The sequence below is a fragment of the Gadus morhua genome, chromosome 16, assembly GCF_902167405.1.
Source record: "Gadus morhua chromosome 16, gadMor3.0, whole genome shotgun sequence".
Classification (NCBI taxonomy): Eukaryota; Metazoa; Chordata; class Actinopteri; order Gadiformes; family Gadidae; genus Gadus; species Gadus morhua.
In genome coordinates this window covers 7,698,662-7,718,731 of record NC_044063.1, presented here as the reverse complement: position 1 = coordinate 7,718,731, position 20,070 = coordinate 7,698,662, and the positions used below count along the sequence as shown (strand labels likewise).

At 42.9% G+C, this 20,070-nt stretch overlaps 2 protein-coding genes across 3 annotated transcripts; both read left to right on the top strand.

Annotated features, from left to right (window-relative positions):
- Window positions 1-1,043: 1,043 nt before the first annotated feature.
- On the top strand, window positions 1,044-2,140 carry sst1.1 (somatostatin 1, tandem duplicate 1). Its single transcript, XM_030381606.1, has 2 exons — window positions 1,044-1,319; window positions 1,720-2,140. The coding sequence occupies exons 1-2, from the start codon at window positions 1,185-1,187 to the stop codon at window positions 1,906-1,908; spliced, it is 324 nt and encodes a 107-aa protein (XP_030237466.1). The 5' UTR covers window positions 1,044-1,184; the 3' UTR covers window positions 1,909-2,140.
- A 5,417-nt stretch (window positions 2,141-7,557) lies between these two features.
- On the top strand, window positions 7,558-19,489 carry nyap2a (neuronal tyrosine-phosphorylated phosphoinositide-3-kinase adaptor 2a). 2 transcript variants are annotated; one of them, XM_030337163.1, is made up of 6 exons: window positions 7,558-8,195; window positions 10,168-10,386; window positions 10,925-11,223; window positions 11,444-12,421; window positions 13,956-14,059; window positions 16,803-19,489. In XM_030337163.1, exons 2-6 carry the CDS (start codon window positions 10,175-10,177, stop codon window positions 17,004-17,006), a joined length of 1,797 nt encoding a protein of 598 aa, XP_030193023.1. In that variant the 5' UTR covers window positions 7,558-8,195; window positions 10,168-10,174; the 3' UTR covers window positions 17,007-19,489. The 2 variants fall into 2 exon arrangements, with proteins under 2 accessions (XP_030193023.1, XP_030193022.1); XM_030337162.1 differs by having other exon boundaries at window positions 7,559-8,195; window positions 13,953-14,059.
- Window positions 19,490-20,070: the final 581 nt, after the last annotated feature.

The window sequence follows — 20,070 nt, the reverse complement described above, 5'->3', positions numbered from 1 at the left end:
AGATTATGTTATGTGGGGTAGTTTACAGCTATACATAATGTTATGTGGGGTAGTTTACAGCTTTAGTTAATAAAGAACTTTGAAAGGATAATGAGCCTCTTTACGCCTATGGGGTAAAAGGGACATGTGACCTCAACAAATGTAACTGACTACTTTGATTCAACTACAGATTTCTAGGGGTTTCAAAATTGCCAGAAACCTTCGGTATCATGCTGCTACACAACTTAACAAAGTGTATAACATAGGTCTAGTTTTATTTTTTTATGCAGAATTATTATCCTTACTGTACCAACATCAATATATTGTTTTACCTTCTTCTGAAAAATGTACTTATTGTAAGTCGCTTTGGATAAAAGCATCTGCTAAATGCCCTAAATGGAAATTGAAATGGAAATGTGAGATATTAAATATATATTAAACCTTTGACATCTTAACTGTGTATGAACACCTGTCTCATTAAAGACATAAAGCAAAAATAGTAATATGTAATATGCCGCCTTTAGAATAAATTCTTACTAGGGATGATCCAACAAACAAAGGCAATGACCCTGAAATCGTCTGGGAAAATATGAAGGACACACCATCTGTAAACTATAAATAATAGTAAATATATGTATTAAAAGATGAATAGGTTCACCTCTAAAAATGTGATACTTTTGAATCTCTTCATTATCTCCTCTGAACAGTGTTCCTTCAGAATATATATTTTCAAACCTAACATTTGTTGAACATAAAGTAGGCTACAAGTAGGCATAATTAAAATGGGCCAACATACAGCTGAATTTATCACCCCAAGAGCTCATCCGTCACAAACCAGCAGCACATTATATTTTACTAAAAGTTAAAAATAACAAAATGAAGGCTTTAATGAAAATCGTTATAATAATGGATCGTTAAAGACCGTTTTAATAATAAAATAATGGTTTAAAGAAATAATCCATTGAGTACCTGAGTAAAATATCACATGTTTGCACACTTCATTTCACTAAGTGGACATCATTACGAGTCACGAGCGTTAATCGCTGGAAAGTGAACGTGAACATCATCACTCACGGGGACAGCTCGTGCACATCGAGAGACCCCATCAACACCTGACGTCAGAGTCAGCCTTTATAAGATGCTGTTTGGCCGGAGAGAGGGATAAGGAGAGTTGAACGTCTTCATTACCGCCCTCCAAACAGAAGATGATGTCGGTCCGCTCCACCCTGCTGCTGCTCTCCTGTGCCGCGATGCTCAGCGGCTCCTCGGCAGCGCCGAGCGACACCAAGCTGCGGCAACTCCTGCAGAGATCCCTGCTGGCTCCGATGCCAGGCCAAGAGGTACAGACTTATAATACAGTTCTCCATCTCTATATGTATATGTCTCTGCATGTTCAGATAGCACTACCACGGCCAGGTAGACAGGTGTTAGAACTGTTCTGCATCGCAGCGACGCTGTCAACTAATGCGCCACTTCGTGGACTTTTTGGTCAGGATATCGTGGAGTAAATGGAAAAAGAAAAGAAAGAAAATCCGAATACTAATACTGATACTACTACTGCTTACGCTTCTAAGTGCGTAATAGCGTATACGGGGAGCTGTCCATGGTGCTGAAACAAGCGCGCACGGCGGGGTGCATCTCGTCTGGTAGACAGTGATAATACTGTATAAGAACATGAAGCCAAGAAACCCTGAAAACAAACTTTCTTTCTTTTTGTACTTCCTTTCCTTCTCTTCCTAGGAAACCGTTCGCTACACGCTCGCGCAGCTGTTGTCGGAGCTCGCGCAGGCGGAGAACGAAGCGCTCGGGACGGATGATCAGGACGACGAGCGCATGGATCTGGAGCGCGCCGCCGGTCCAATGATGGCCCCCCGCGAGCGCAAAGCTGGATGCAAAAACTTCTTCTGGAAAACTTTTACATCGTGTTGATTGATGCCTTATTTCATTGTTTCATGATTGATATGTTAATTGAATATAATCTCGTCTTTAAATTGGCATATCCTTCAATTACCCGTGCCTCCAACTTCCACAATTTAATACGAAAAATGGGATTCATCCTTCATATCTCACTTTGAATGAAATGATTGTTTTCAATCACACTTTTTTGCCGCCCAAGAATTTCTATTTTTAATTTTTGGTTTGAATAAAATATGTTTCAGAAGCAATGTGTTAATTAATTTATTGTTACAGAGGGACTAACCCTAACTTTATTGCATTGCTGTTTTGGTGTCTAGGATTCAGGGGCTAGGGAGCTAGGGCTATAGGGTAAAGGGGAGGGGGCTTGGGGTAGGGAGCTTGGTCAAGGGGCTAGAGGGCTAGGAAGCAAGGGTCAATAGGCTAGGGAGCAAGGGTAGAGGGACTAGGGAGCTAGGGTCAAGAGGCTAGGAGGCTAGTGTCAAGGTGCTAGGGGGGTACGATCAAGGGGCTAGGGCTAGGGTGCTAGTGTCACGGGCTAGGTTCAAGGGGCTAAGGCTAGGGAGCTACGGTCAAGGGGCTAGGGTCAAGGGACTGGGGTCCAGGGGCTAGGGCTAGAACACTAGGGTCAAAGAGCTTGGGCTAGCGTCCAGGGGCTACGGCTAAGGCACTAGGGTCAAAGAGCTTGGGCTAGGGGCAAGGGGTTAGGATTGATTGATTCATTTTAGGTGACCATTTTTTAAATATAAAATATGAAACAACACTCTGTCTCCTACATTAGAATACATAAATAGTCAGGGATGACACAATAAAGCCCAAAGACTTATTTCCATTGTGGTCCCTATATAGGTTAAGGGGCTAGGGAGCTAAGGTCAAGGGGCTAGGGAGCTAAGGTCAAGGGGCTAGGGAGCTAGGGTCAAGGAGCTATAGGGTTAAGGGGCTAGGTTGAGGTGACTAGTGGTCCCTCATCCTAAACTCCTTACCACTGTGTGTTTGTGTGTATGATGGATGTATGTGTGTGTGTGTGTGTGTGTGTGTGTGTGTGTGTGTGTGTGTCTGTTTGTGTGTGTGTGTGTGTGTGTGTGTGTGTGTGTGTGTGTGTGTGTGTGTGTGTGTGTGTGATGTACGTGTGTGGGATGTATGTGTGTGTTTTTGTGTGTGTGTGATGTACGAATTTGTGTGTGGGTGTGCTTGTGTGTATGTGTGGTGTATGTGTAAGGAATGGGTTTGTGTGTGTGTGTGTGTGTGTGTGTTTGTCTGTGTGTCTATGCGTGTGTGCGGGATACATGGGTTTGTGTGTGAGAGATGCATGGGTTTATGCGTGAGTGCGTGTCTGTGTGTGTGAGAGAGAGAGCGAGAGAGAAAATACATTACTAAGCAGGGAAAGGGGTGACATCAGCAGGGGGCGGGGCTTGGCCTGACCTGCACCTCTGTGTGGGCGTGTGGGCTGTGAGTGACAGATAAGGAGGCGGGGACAAAGCTACACTGTTATCGCTTATCCACAGGCTTTCAGAGCAACATTTCAAAGGATCCTTCTCTCACGTAAAGCAACAGAACACCCTCACACCAGAACACTTTGGAAGCTCTACTGAGGTACGGACTAATGTCTGCCAGTTCCACTTTGATCTCAGCATAAAATACATCATTGATGAACACAATACTGCAGAAAGTACCATACGGCAGTAGTACTAGGAGATACCACCATAGTACCTTATACAACATGTTACACATTACAGCACAATATATATATCTTATAGAATATTATGGAAAACACATACATTATGATGTATATAATATAGAAAAAATGTTTAACAGGATAATTATAAAATGCAATATACATATAAAACATGATATTTATTATCATGTAGACTAACTAGGCATGGATACATGTATGCATATATGTATTAATTCCCTGCTGTTTGTCTGGCCCTAACCAGGGCTGGTGCTGTAGGAGGAGTTGGCGGGTCATCAACCGTAGATGTATTTGGGATATCATGGAGTGGGTTTGGATGAGTGGGAGTGATCCAACAGCATTGGCGTAGACTTGATCCTGATTGGTCTGGGTTTGCATTATTTTTAATAACGGGACACTGCTGCTTTTAACAGTTCTGAATCAATGTGCTACAAATGTAACATTAATTACTTACATATAGCAGCTACATATAATATTAATCTCTTGTAGAACATAGTTTATGTAAAATAATGAGTTTATTCCTTACACATAGTACATATAATATTAAATATTTTGTAGTATATATGATATAACGATTGGCTCCCTTTTGTAACAGGGGCTGCAGGTATGGCTTCAGGATAAGGTTCGGGTTAGGGTTCTGTAGTCACTGTCACACAGGACACAGTAATGGGTTATGGTTAAGGTTAGGGTTAGGGTTCTGTAGTCACTGTCACACAGGACACAGTAATGGGTTATGGTTAAGGTTAGGGTTAGGGTTCTGTAGTCATTGTCACATGGGATACAGGTATGCATCACGTGTCCTCTTCTGAAAGGCAGGAAGCGCATCCCCAGCAGAGGAAGTGATTTAAGTGTACCCTAAACAGGTCTCAGGGAGCAGCTGCAGCAGAATAAACCCTTTTAGTCGGCAAGCTGCCTCGGAGTCTTAATTAACTCTGATGAAACTGTTGAAAGGCTTTTTTAATAAAAGTTGTTCCCTCTGCTCTGCCGTGTCTATGCAGCTAGACAAGCACCTTTCTCAGAAAAAAATGCTTCAAATAATGAAATACAAAGTGGACGATGACAGGAAAAACCCAGTTTACCTGTACCCATTAACAAGATGCCTTTACTCTTGCACGTTCAATGTCGTCATGTATCTGAATAAGAATCTAGACTTAATTAATCATAACAATTCAAGCACCTTGGATACATAATATTTAACTCATAAATGAAATATGAAAAAAAAGATATTTTCAGATGAAATGTATTTGGCCATCAACATCACCAAAAACATAAATCTTAATTGGGCTACAGATAATGAGTAGGTATAAGCAGTAAATAAGAGAGATTTGTCAATTAATACCAATGAAATTGGAAAGCTTGTGTCAGTTCTCATCAATAAAATAAGAAAGTTGTGTCAGTTATCCTAAAATAAACAAAGGCTGTGTTTGCTATAACGGTAAGATGGAAGAAAGTAAAGGCTCATGTCCCTGTAAACTCTAATTCTTAATCAAGTTATCAAGTAATCCACTATAAATCTTCCCTTCAACTGGGATCAAGAAATCCACTCTAAACTCTCCCTTCAGATGAGATCAGGGTAATCCACTCTAAATCCCCCCTTCATCTGAGATCAGGGTAATCCAATCTAAATCCTCCCTTCAGATGAGATCAGGGTAATCCTCCCTAAATCCTCCTTTCAACTGAGATCAAGTAATCCACTCTAAATCCTCCCTTCTACTAGGATCGGGCTACGGGGTATCCTCACCCTTATCCTGGGATCCGGCAACACCGAACTCTTACCCTAACCCAGGGTAGGCTACTTATGCCGCGTGGCTTGAGTCGTTTCAACCGGCTCGGAGAGTGACAGCTAAATCTGGCGGGCGTTTCCACCGCTGACAGTACCCTTATGGTAGGGCAGGGTTTAAGATGGATGGCGATAGCTGGGGCAGCTACATAAGCTTCGTGACATCATAGCAGCCCTTAAACCAGAAGAGATACCATATTTTAATAATACAATTTGTCGAAGTAACTTTAGTAATCCGATGAATGATGGAGTAAAGAGTATAATATTTCCAACTGAATTGTTGTAGAGTAAGTATAAATTAACATGGATAGAAAAGTAAAGCACACTAAAGACCTGCCTCAATCTTTTGCGAGACATTTTTCTTCAATTATCGAATCTTTTCGTTGTCCAGAAATACCTCGCTGGTACTGGGTTTGTTTGTTTTTATCCCCCTGTTGCACGGAAGGGACAATTCTGTCGACCAATCAACGGATGGCAGTGTGTAGCTCCACCTTTTCGGCACCCTTTTATGCCGCGTTTCCACTGCAGGGTGCGGAACGGTTCGGTTCGCAAAGGTGCGGTAGGGAGGGGGCGGTATAGCCCAGCTCAGTTCCGAGGTCACGTTTCCACCGCCGACAGTACCCTTTAAGGTAGGCCGGATGTCGATCGCCGCGGCAGCTACGTAAACATCGTAAACAACGTCTTCCTGCCCAAGAATGCAGAGGAACGTCTCCACCTCCTTGTTTGCCCAAGCAAGCGTTTTACGCTACATGTTAATTGTAAAGAATAATACCTCGAGGCTACTGTTTGTTTGTTTTTATCCCCACGTCGCCCGGAAGTGATGATTCTGTCGACCAATCAACGGAGGAAGCTAGAATTTCCCGGGACCCTTTCAGGCGTCTCGTCTCGTTTTCAGTACCCCAACGGAGGAGTACTGAAAATGAGGCCAAAACGGGTACAAGTAAGTCCGGGTCACGCCCACTTTTGGCGGTGGAAACGCAACCCGTACCGCACCTTAGCGAACCGATCCGTTCCGCACCCTTGAGTGGAAACGCGGCATTAGACGGCTTGGTACCAAAACGGAGGAGTACCAAAAATAGGAGCAGCTCTGCGTGCTTATTTTGGGACCCTGCCCAACTTTTGGCCCAACTTTTGGTAATCGATCCTCCATTCTACTGGGACCAGGGAAATCCTGATTATTGGATCAGAATGATCCCAAACCAATGTTTTATATTGACTAATGTTTCAAAGATGAGTTGCAGATTATAGCTAGGCTTTGGGTTATGTATTTTTTTACATGAAATGTATTTAGCTGGTGATTATGTCAAAAGAGATAACAATGAAGTGCTTACAATAAATGAATTCAACCAAGAAGATACAACCCAGAAATAATCATTAAAGTACATATCATTAATCTAAGGACTAATGTATCGAAACATACATTAGTGCATTCAATTATTATATTATATTGAGACACACACTCTCTATCCCACACAAGCACACCCTCCTCCTACTTCAAGGACGTTTAACTGCCTTTAAGGATCAATGGCTCCCTCTGTTGGTTGTTATCATAACTATCATATTCCTGTTCAATGGCTCCCTCTATTGGTTATCACTACCAACCTTTTCCTATTCTCCTCTCAAGTATTTGCAAGATTTTCATGATCATTCACGCATGGCAAAGGATATATATGTAAATATCTCACAGAGATAACACAAAAACACACACACACACACACACACACACACACACACACACACACACACACACACACACACACACACACACACACACACACACGTGCACACACTCACACACACAAACACACACACACACACACACACACACACACACACACACACACACACACACACACACACACACACACACACACACACAAACATACACACACACACGTAATCAATAGATTTACTTTAATTCCCATTTCAGTCTAGCATGTCTCCCTCTCTCTCTCCTTCATCTTTCTTCTCTCTATCTTTACCCTCCTTCCTTCTCTCTCTTCCTCCCTCTCTCTCTCTCTCTCTCTCTCTCTCTCTCTCTCTCTCTCTCTCTCTCTCTCTCTCTCTCTCTCTCTCTCTCTCTCTCTCTCAGTCTGCTTCTCTCTCTCTTCCTCAACGACCAATTAGATCCTCTGCATTGGAGTCACATGATGAGGAGAAGGAGGAGTCAACATGCGGCTATGTTGCTGGCGTTGCAGCCTCCTGTTCCACGGTTAGCAGTGATATATACACATGCATCTGAAGTGTGTGAGTGTGTAGCGGGTTGTGTGTGTGTGTGTTTGTGTGTGTGTGTGTGTGTGTCTGTGTCTGTGATCGGGAGAGACCTCATGCGGAATTCTGACTGGAATTACTCTTCCTCATCTTCCTCTCAACATCCTTCCTCTTCCTCACTAACCATACCTTCCTTTTATTCCTAAGGGAAAAAGGAAGACACATCTCACTCTCTCGCTTACTGCCTCCCCCCTATCTCTCTCTCTCCGTCTACCTAAGTCTCTTGTTCACTGTCTCCCCCCCATCTCTCTCTGTCTGCCAAACTCTCTCGCTCACTGTCTCTCCCCCTCTCTCTCTCTCTGTCTGCCTATCTCTCTCTATCTATCTCTGTCTGACTATCGATCTATCTTTCTCTCTGCCTAACTGTCTCTCTCTCACTGTTTTCCTATCTCTCTCCCTCTGTCTTCCTACCTCTCTTATCCTGGTGTATATCAGTCCACCACCTTAGAGAGACTTTGTGTATATTTGTGTCAGTATCTGGATAGGGAGATGACTCCTCTCTCCTCCTCCTACCTCCTCCTGGCTTCCATCTGAGGTTTGCAATACATACTACTACAGGTAGGCCTACATTACGTCTCTATTTAAATAAGGTAAGGCTACTGCCAATACATGCCTATGAAAATAAGGTAGGACTACGTTCCATCTCCGTTCATATGAGGTTGGTCTAGATCCCATTTCATCCCTGTGTTAAGAAGGTAGGCCTACAGCCAATCACATCTCTATTTAAAGATGGCAGGTCTACATTACATCTCTATTTGAATAAGGTATGTCTACCCTACATTTCAAAAAGGTGGATAGGCCTGTATAACATATCTATTTTGACAAGGAAGATCTACATTGCATTATTATTTATTTTTTAATAAGAACTACAGCCCATTCAATCTCAGGTAGAGACCATCTCCGTTCAACTAAGAGTTAGGCCTGCAGCCCAATAAAATCATGTTTATTTAAATATTGTAGCCATAACCATTTAGTCAAATATAATAGGTAATGCTGATGAAGGCACATTTAAGCATTTGTGTTGTTCATAAAATGGACTCAAACCGTTTGCAAGCAGCTTGTATTGATAGAACTTGAGTCGTTTTTAGCTTTTAAATATAATTTAGGACTGAGATCTGTTGGTTTTGAAAATACTAGTTTAGATTATATTGGAGAAATATATGTTTTGACGAGATTGAACAATACTATTTTGGACTGTACTTAGACAGTAGACAGTACTAGTCAAGATAATACCAGTTTAAACATAAACATTACTAGTTAAGAATAGCTTTGACAATTCTAGTTTAGACCAGGTACTTTAAAGAAAATAAGTTTGGATTAGTTAAGACAGAACTAGCTTTGACTAGAAGAGAGAGTACTTGAGACAATACCAGTTTAGAATAGTTGACACAGCAATAGATTGAACAGTTTAACCAGTGCTAGTTGACTGATGGTCAACTGCTGGTCAACGGTTGGTCAATGGCTGGTCAATGGTTAAGTATGTGGCAGCTTGAGCATGCTGATTTTAGCACTAACCAAAGGAGGGGATACATTTAAAAGGATTTCTTCTCTCTTCCTATTTCATTTTATTAATTGAAGTCCCACACTCTTCCCTCATCTACTCTGCCCATTTTCTTCCCTTGGCTCCGAAGAACCACTACATCACAGCATTACGTCATGCACTGATGATGCTTCTGTTGCTAGGTTACATTACATCATGCCTGGAGGATGTTCCCTGTTGCTAGGTTACGACTCAGTCTGCTTCGTGTTCCGTTTATACTATGCAGCCGTGAAGAGGGGGATGGGGGGGAGAGAGAGAGAGAGAGAGAGAGAGAGAGGGTGAGAGATGGGGCAAGAAAGGTTGAAAAACGAGAGAGGGGTGGGTGAGAGAGGTAAGAAGATGATAGAGAGAGAGGGGTAGGGTGAGGGTGGTAGAGAAAGAGGGATGGGGCAAAGGAGGGTAAACAAGGGAGAGGGATGGGAGAGAGATGGAGAGAGATGAGAGAGGAATGGGGCGAGAGTGGGAAGGGGGGGAGAGAGATTGGGTGACAGAGGTAGAGAGAGAGGGAGGTACGGAGGGAAAGAGAGAGATTGATGGAGAGAGAGGGGCAAGAGAGGTAGAGAAAGGGATGAGGTGAGAGAGGAAGGATATGGAGGGATGGAGAGAGATTAGGGTTAAGGGGATACCACTAACAAGGAATAGTAGGTATGTAGGTTAGTAGGAAGCTTGTTTGATGAATTGTATGTATACCGTCAGGGTTGAATTCACTTACTTGCTTTGGATAAAACGTTTCAGCTATGTAAATGCAATTTCATGTAATGTTAAGGAAGGTATCTAAGTAGGCATGCATGTAGGTATTTATGTATTTAGGTTAAGGTTGAGATGAGTGAGGGTTTGTAGTTAACTACTGTGGATATGTATGGAATTGGAGCTGGAGGTCATAAAAGTGGATGCATGTGGAACACTACGCTGTTTCCGGAATGTAAATTATGAAATGCGTGTCGCTTGTCACTGGCGGCTTATATTTTCTGTGTGTGTGTCCATACCCAGTGTTGTCATGACAACCAGAGGTAGTCCGGAGAAAGAAGAATCCTGCACCAGGTTTTGTCAGTACATTGAGGACAACAGCCTTCGCACATACGATGGTCTGGTGATCCAGAACGCCTCGGACATCGCCCGGGAACATGACCGTGTACGGAATGAAACCAACTGGGCCTATCTGCAGGAAAAACACCAGAAGAAGAGATGGCAGGATGAAGCTGTTAGGAGGTTAATAAAAAACAATAACCACCCCGAGAACACTGAAGGTCACCTTAAAGCACAGTTTATTAGTTAGAAGTGTCAAATAAAGTGGACGCGAAGACTCAAAGAAACATGCAGCAATAGGAAATATAAAAACAGCAGATGGGCTGTAAATCTATCTATCCATCTATCTTTATCTTTATCTATATATATATACACACACACACAAACACACACACACACACACACACACACACACACACACACACACACACACACACACACACACACACACACACACACACACACACACACACACAACCGGACGTGTTTACTTAAAGAATACACTTCTCTCAGAAAGTGAAGTACTTTGGTTATGCAGTGTGTAGGGGTTAAGCATATACCCCCTAGCCCGAAATGTAGCTTACGTTTAACAGTCTAATCATTTTATATATTTCTACCATACCAGTGTTTTCTACACACATGTGTTTTGAGGATTAGGTTAGTGTAGGGTTAGGCGTCATTTAATAGTCCTGCTATACTAGTGTTTTTTTTATGCCCCCAGGATTGGTGATGATGTTACCATGGCAACGGAGTCGTCCTACTCGGGGAAGCACTTCCGGATGGGGTTCATGACCATGCCGGCTTCCCAGGAGAGGCTTCCCGCCCCCTGCAGTCAGGGCTTCACCGTGCGCTCCCAGTCCCTCCACTCGGTGGGAGGAGGAGACGATGACCCCAACGCCCGCAAGCACCCGCCCCCTAAACCCAAGAGAGACCCAAACACCAGGCTCAGCACGAGCTCTGAGGCCGTTAACGGGGGACCGGGAACCTCGGACGACTCCCTAGAGATCCTGGAAGCCAGGGGTCGGTCAATACTATCGTTTCAACCCATTCATTATTCCCATTCAATCTTCGTCTTTTGAGGGGAGGATAGACACTCTTTTGTAGTGATAGACACACAGAATTTGTGTTATGTTGTCCTTGTAACCTTGAAAACAACTAATTTTCTGGTAGTGTCGTCATGAATTCAGAATGGCAAACCTTATTCTGATCCTGGCTATAATGTTTTCTTGTCTGTGTTTAGGTAAGTTCCAGCCTTACAATGACGAGAGCAAGAAGATGCCACCTCCCAAACCAAAACGAGACCCCAACACTCAGCTTAGTACATCCTTTGACGAGTCTTACATCGTTTACAACCATGGCAACAAAAAATCTTCTTTGCCAAGGGACAAAGGTTCTACTCGAAGCCAGAGTCCACTATCCAGAGACACTGATGGGGAGGAGCCTGTTTACATTGAGATGGTGGGGAACATCCACAGAGACCTCAGGGGCCAAGAGGCCCCGGAAGACGACCAGAGTGAGGGTGTTTATGAGGAGATGAAGTACACCATGTTGGATGAACTCATGCAGGACTCCAAATGGGACAACAGTTGCCAGACGGTCGTACTGGAGCCAGACTTTTTGTTCCCTCCCCAGGGATCTCTCTCTGATATCCCTGCACCTTTCCCCAATCTCCTAACCCACCGCCCCCCTCTCCTTGTCTTCCCCCCGACTCCTGCACAGTGCTCACCAAACTCTGACGAGTCTCCGCTCACTCCCTTAGAGGTCACCAGACTGCCCATGTTGGAACATGTGGGTGTCCCCCCTGAGACACCGAAGAAGTCGTCCCACCGCCGTAAAAGCAAAGACAGGGAGAGAGACACCATCACCCCGTCTGGCCGTTCATCTGCTCCACCACTTGCCTCCAACCTCTATAATTCATCTGGCCCCTCCCACAGTGGTCAGGGGTACCCCCGCAGCCATTCGGCATGTCCCTCCCCTGTTAGCATGGGACGCTGCCTCACCCCTCTCACTTTAAAGCGTCCTCCCCCTTATGATAGTTTGATGGCAGGAGGAAGCATGCCACGCTCGCATAAGTCCCAAGATGGAGCTAATAAACTCCATAACTCCAACTCTGCCAACGGCTCGCTGCAAAATGTTTCTGCAAGGTCGCGAACCCCAACAAGCCCCTTGGAGGAAGTGAGTAAAGGATCAACAGGGAGAAAAGGAAGAGAGGGAGACGGTACGTAGCACTTGGTAATAGCAAACTAAATAATAATATTGTATGGTGAACTAACCAGGCCACACACGTCTGGATTAATCATTTATATAAGGTACACACTTTTTTATTTGGACTAGCAGCATTCGTGGAAGACATTATTATATTGTTATGGTGAACCAACAGGACAACTCACTACTGGACAAAAAATTTCCATAACGTACGTTATCAGTATAAGTGGAAAAGGGGATGATGCTAGCCATATGTTTCAGCCCAGGTGTGCAATGTTTTCCTCGTAGTCAAGCGCTGAAGCCCAACCTAGCGTTGATGCTACCCTGGGTGCAGCAGACATCTTAGCACAATCAATCAAATCAGATTCCTGCTTTATTTGATGTTCTGAAACCAACAGAGTTCAATTATCTTGGTTGAAAGCTTAGCATTGACCACAAGTGGTCAACACATGTGTTTGACTGTAGGAGGTTTGTGGTGTTTGACTGTAGGGTGTTTGACTGTAGGGGGTTCAGGGTGTTTGACTGTAGGGGGTTCAGGGTGTTTGACTGTAGGATATTCAGGGTGTTTGACTGTAGGGGGTTCATGGTGTTTGACTGTAGGTTCTAGGTGTTTGACTGTAGGGGGTTCAAGGTGTTTGACAGTAGTGGATTCATGGTGTTTGACTGTAGGTTCAAGGTGTTTGACAGTAGTGGATTCATGGTGTTTGTCGGTAGGTTCAAGGTGGGTGACTGTAGGGGGTTTCAAGGTGTTTGACTTTAAGGGGTTCAAGGTGTTTGACTGTAGTCGGTTCAGGGTGTTTGACTGTAGGGGATTCATGGTGTTTGACTGTAGGTTTAAGGTGTTTGACTGTAGGTTCAAGGTGTTTGACTGTAGGGGGTTCAAGGTGTTTGACTGTAGGGGGTTCAAGGTGTTTGACTGTAGGGGGTTCAAGGTGTTTGACTGTAGGGGGTTCAAGGTGTTTGACTGTAGGGGGTTCAAGGTGTTTGACTTTAAGGGGTTCAGGCTGTTTTACTGCAGGGGATTCATAGTGTTAAAGTATATGACCATTTCCTGTGATCTGTCTTTTTTCAATATAACTCTCAGGCGTTCTTAGATCACATATCAAACCTGACAGTAACAAGAGGGAGAGGGCAGGGATTATCAGTACCCAAGAATGGGACGTCCAAAGAAACACATCGAGCACCTCTAGCCATGCCCCAAGCAGGACGGGCCGGTCATCAGTCAGCCCCACCATGTCTCTAGGAGAAGGAGGGGGGAGCCTTGAGACGCATTTCTGATGGACACCAATGCAGCATTCGTGACACTTAGGCCCAATCCCATTTCTACCCCTTACCCCTTCCCCTTACCCCTCCCCCTTGTTTTGAAGGGGTAAGGGGAAGGGGGAAGGGGAAGGCGTAAGGGGTAGAAATGGGATTGGGCCTAAGGCCCAATCCCATTTCTACCCCTTACCCCTTCCCCTTACCCCTTCAAAACAAGGGGGAGGGGTAAGGGGAAGGGGTAAGGGGTAGAAATGGGATTGGGCCTTTAACTCTATTCTCTGCAGCAGAGTCCAGGACTGGGTGCAGACTGGGACGCTCAGCATCCACATCGGGGGTGCCCACCCCAGGTGGGACGCCTCAACGCTTCACCCCACATCCGGCCCTCAGCCAGGTATTTCCCCCAGACTGACTCCCCCGATCGGCAGGGTCAGGCGCCGTGTACAGTCCTGTCTGCTCTTTGTCTGTCCGTCTGTCTGTCTCTCTCTGCGTTTTGGCTGCTTTCTGTATGTCAGTCCGTCCACCTTCCTGTGCGTCTGCTCGTCATGACTATTTACCTTTCGGTCTTCATCGCAGTTAAATAGTCATCCAGCTTGGTGTTTAGAGAATACATTGCACGCTGTTGAAACAAATGTTAAAAAGCAGGTTGTTGTGAGCACTATATCCAAAGCAAACAACACCTACCCCATCTGCCTAGTCCAGATGGGGTACCATATGTACGGTCTATATTGCTACCATATGTAAGGTCTGCAGTCCTACCTTATGTACGGTCTATATTGCTACCCTATGTACTGTCTATAGTCCCACCATATGTAAGGTCTGCAGTCCTACCTTATGTAGGGTCTATATTGCTACCCTATGTACAGTCTATAGTCCCACCATATGTAAGGTCTGCAGTCCTACCTTATGTAGGGTCTGTGGTCCTACCAAATGTTTGGACTGTAGACCGACTCTATGTCAGGACTGTAGTCCTACTCTATGCATGGCTGTAGTCCAACACTATGTATGGTCTGTATGCTTATCCTATATAGGCTGCCTAGTCCTACACTATGTATGGTCCGAAGCCCTACCCCGTGTTTCTCTTCTATTTAACCAGGAAATTACATTGAGATATCAATTCATTTTCAAGAATGTCCTGGCTAAGATAGACAGCAGCATGCCATTCGTAAAAATTGAAAACAGACAACATAAGAAGAATTAACAACACAAAAGGGAATGTTGCCATTATAAAAACTGCACAAGAGGGAAGAAACAGTTAGAAACTGTGGCAGTTTACAGAAACTGTTTAAATATCCTTCATCAGTGTTTTAAAAACACCAGGATGGACAAGCTCTTCCACTTCTAAATGAACGTAAGGTGTTCCAACCCGATGGGGCAGAGTACATAAAGGAGTACATGAAGGACTGGTACCTAATGGACCCGGCCCTAGGGACAGTTAGCAAATGTTATTACTGAGGGTACCCATCAGATTATTGAGCAATAAAATTGCACAAGACGGACGTAAACCCATAAAGGCTTTATAAATAAAACGTAGCAGTAAGTGAGCCTACGTGCTCTGAGATGCCTAGACAATCTGGAAATACAAACTTTAGGCTGCCTACCCCAACCCTACGTTGGCTCTCTAGTTCTACCAAATGTAGGCTGCCTATTCCTGCCCTATATTGATTCTCTAGTCCTACACTATGTATCTACTCTAGTCCCATCCCATGTAGGTTCTCCAGTCACAACCAATGTAGGTTATATAGTCCTACCTAATGTAGGTTATCTAGTCCTACCTAATGTAGGTTCACTAGTCCCATCCCAAGTAGGTTCCCTAGTCCTACCCTATGTAGGTTCACGTGTCCCATCCCAAGAAGGTTCTCTAGTCCTACCCCTATGTAGGTTCTCTAGTAGTCCAACCAGCATTTTGGAGGCAAAGTGTAAATAGAAATACAGTATTGTATAATCATAAGAATTATGTGTATTCTATAACTATTGTTTAACATTTTTACAAAGAAAATAGTGATTGCATTGGTGTCTAATAATCTTAAATGATTTTTCAATCCTTTATTTGAAGAATTTGATGTAAATAAAATCCATATGTTGGTAGGTATGTATTTACATGTTTAATTAATGTAGGTGAAGGTTTATTTTATAAATCATTAAACTATACATGATAGCCCCGTTGAATTTCCTTGTAGAACATGATTTCTTATATTTTTTATATTTCCGCAGTTTACACACAATGTTGAGCGTGTTCAACAACGTAGAAGTTTAGTGTTAGCTCTTCTTTATTTATATAGAAATGGATAGAGCAGAACTGATGATTTGCATGTTGTATGTTAATGTTGGGCTAGGGTTATTTTCGTTGATGGAAAATAATCGTTGACCATTGTCGTGCATGTTATTTTGTGGCACTCTTGATGTTGTGTCTGTAAGGTATGTTGTCTGCACCGTATGTATGTGAATTGTAATGTATTTTGATCGATATCTGTCCGTTTGTGTACAAAAATAAGGTGGTTCAGTTCACATTCATTTAAAAGACCTTGAATTTAAAGTTGTTATTATTGTATTCAATAAACATAAAAAATATTGATCACTTTGAGGAACATAATTTTTTGCTGATGACCATTGGAATAAATGTTGCAATTCTTTGAGTTATTAACACTTGTGGTTAAACTTGTACGTCTTGCCATAAAAAATATGTCCACCGGTCTGGATGAAAAGCCCTCGTACATACATTTGAATTAAAAGAGGGAATTCGTCCAAGCCGGTTGCCCTCAGACCGCCTAGCCAACCGACGGGCCAATCGGAGGCTGCCATTGACGTGAAAGGCGGGTTTTAGTTTATAATGTAATGAGAGGCGACAGGCCAGGTGCTGACGATGACCCCAAATACACAAATTGCAGTCACTGAATGTTGCATTCACTCTGGTTAACACATAAGCATAACAAATGTGGAAAAGTAAGGTACCCAACTACACTTTGACATCCAATATAATAAATGGTGGCTTTATGAAAAGTATCTTCCAGTAGCATAAGTCAATTGTAATCAAGGGTGGGAAGTTTTGTAACCATCTATATTATACATCTTATGTCAAAGCAAATGATTGTGTCTTTGGCACCAGTAGATCAATCTAACACTAACCCTATTCCCAGATGCCGTGGATTTGTGGCGATGCTACTATGATGCAGATGATCGAGAAGAAGAGAGTTCTGTGTGGAGAAATCAAGTGTCGTCAGGGAACAGAGAAGAGCCTGTATAAGCAGGACAGCATGCCCATCTTGCCCAGTTGGAAGAGAAGGCAGCCTCCACCCTACCCTTCTACCAAAACTGCTGTCATCTGGGATACTGCTATATGAAATCACAGAGCCGACTATACATCAAACACACAACATGTGTGAGGAGGAGGAGGGGAAGGAAAGCCATACTGTTGTAGCAAAGCGTCCCAAAAAAAGGAAAAGGACTTCAACAATACTTCCTGATCACCCCAGCCCTACTTCCTGTAGCCCCTTACCCTACTTCCTGGTGACCCTAAGCATACTTCCTTTTAAAGGTGTTACGTGTACGATTTGTCCAAATTAGTCCTCCACACATTAGGGGGCAGCATATTACCAGAAAGTGAAAGTTGTCCATCCACATTGTATTCTAACTGGTCTGGAAAGCGTTTTGGTGAATTGCGTATCATCCAACAACGAACTTAACATATTTACACTGTCAGTAATGTTTTAAAATGTGCTACATTTATAAGCCATCGCTACATAGCCAAAGTTAGCACTAACAGCTGTTTCCAGAGGTGGAAAGCAACGCTTGAAAGAATACGCCCTCTGGGCGGTGCTACTTGCATCCATTCATGTATGTCTGAGGGTAGACTGGAAACTGCAGTGACGCTGACCTCTTGTGGTACAAAGTGGTATTACGAGACATTACGGCCCAGCGGTAGCGGGGCTAGCTGCTATCTTAAAAAAAATATCTCTGAAACATCATACAGAAAGGTATTGACATTACGTCAAAACGGGTATTTCTTCACTTTCTGTTGATAATGGTAAAAGTTCCTTTTTTAAATGTCTAAAGTAGTAATCTTACTCGTTACACCTTTAAAAAAGATCTCCCCCCCCAAACCCCCGCCACCACATCGACAGCCATTTTAGAAGATCATTGTGCTCCCTCAACCAATTGTTGAATACTCGATACGGCCACAAAGGATGCAGAAGTGTATCCTAACAGGAAGTTTGTGATTCTTCCCTCACGTCATCAGACATTGACACGTCATTCTGCCACATGGACGCAAAAAAAAATTGCTTTGCTACAAAGTCTGAACTTGTGATAGGTCATATCCTGCCCTCAGCTGGATCATTCGAAAAGGTTTTAAGTGGGACCTAATTTGATGTCACGTTACTCTTACCCCTACCTTATAGATTTAGAAAACATATGCAATGTATTTCTTGAACAGATTAAAAGAATCATCTTAATGTCACAATGTTTAAGATTGAGCCCCTTCAAATTAGTTGGCGTGAGACCTTCGATCTAAAGAAACTGTTTTCTTTCCACTCTAACTGTGAAACTGTGTGACGTAAACTAGCGTGGTTTGGCTGGATAAAATGTGATTTGATTGATAACATTAATGTGATCACTGCCAATCAGCATTGACTACAGATATGTCCAGGTTACCTTGAATTACGAGCTAGTTGAGATGTTACCCATTTCGAATTGAAGGATGTAGGCTACTTCAAAGTACTAAGTAGGCCTACTTCAACCACGGGACAGGGATGGTAAATGTACTAAAACTGGACCAGATTTTAGTATCTGAAGCACTCTGGTTTCCGTTTGTAGTACTGAGCAATGTTTGAGCGGGCTTTGGTTGCATTCAGGTAAACAGTCTGTGGAAAGCAACAATCTCCGAACACATCGTCTATCGTCTGACTACATTTCCGTTTTTTTTATTAGCTTTTTTTTATCTGTTTAAACAGATCAGCCAAAATGTGGTCTTGACCTGAAACCCCTTAAAAATTTTCAAAACAATAACCAGCGCACGGAAGAGAAAATCGGTGCTTGGATATTTGTTATCCGGCTAGATCGGAACCCCATAAATATTGTCGAATGTCCGTAGTCATCGTCGAAAGCTAAGCCTATGGTTTCCGAGATTGGGGTAAGGGTGACAAAATGTCCCATTCACGCGTCATATTCAGCCATGAATTCAGCACTACTTCTTAAAGCTGTTCAATTACTTATTTTACATTCACTATTGAACATTGCTGGCTAGGCCCAAGATGTACCCTTTATTTAAATATTGAACATAACAAACATTTAAGTCTACTAAATATCTCATAACATTTAAAGATAAATTACGTTACTTATTTCTACAGATGATTTATTTATTATCAACTGTAGCAAATACTACAGATGTTCCCTGCTCTCAATGCTATGAATATGTAGGGGCCCTCTAAGAAGTAAAGGGCTGTGAAACTGCTGTGAAAAGCTGTGAAACTGTTTTAAGGGGTCAGTCTGTTGAAAATCTCAGATGATGAGAGGTAACGATGTAAAAAGTAAAGGACATAAAAGAAGATTGCTATCATTATATAATAGAGAATGAGAAAGAAAGGAATGGAATTGGAATTCTAAATATTGATTGACAATTAACACATAAACCTTAGCTGCTGGACCAATAAGCTCTCCTACAAAAAAACGCCATTGTGTTTGTAAAATTGAAACGTGTTTACAGTAGTTATACCGAACACACACACACACACACACACACACACACACACACACACACACACACACACACACACACACACACACACACACACACACACACACACACACACACACACACACACACACACACACACACACACATATACACACACTTCATAAGAGTTGTTTGAGACCTGGGTTCACTGTGTCCCAGTTGAAAAGGAGGTCTGTCTAACTGAAGCTTTGTGACGTGTGATGGTTCTAAATCGTGTGTCCTCATCTAATAGGCATGGGCCATGTTTACATATGATGTTATATTTCCAGTAATGGTTGTGTTTAGTTCCTCTACCAGCGTGTGCTGGCAACACAGAAAGAATCACCTGGGGCCAAGGGCGATCTTCATGACTCCATAAACCCCTCAAAGAATATTAGAAATCTTACATTTGATTTACAAGAAAATGTATTTTAATTGTTTTAAATTTATGAAATGCTCTATTTAAAAAAAAGAAGGCTCAAAGGGCTTGAAGATATTAAGGAGAGGTATATTTTTAAGTATACTCTGTACTGATATATACTGTAAGGCACAGGTTTCAGAAAAAAAATAGATAATTTGTAAGCATGCAATCCATTGATGTAGAGTAAAATAAAGAGAACATTTTGTGGTAAAAAAGAGATGTTCCCGTAATTGCTCATGTTATCATAAGCAGCACTTAAACTGCACAGACCTCT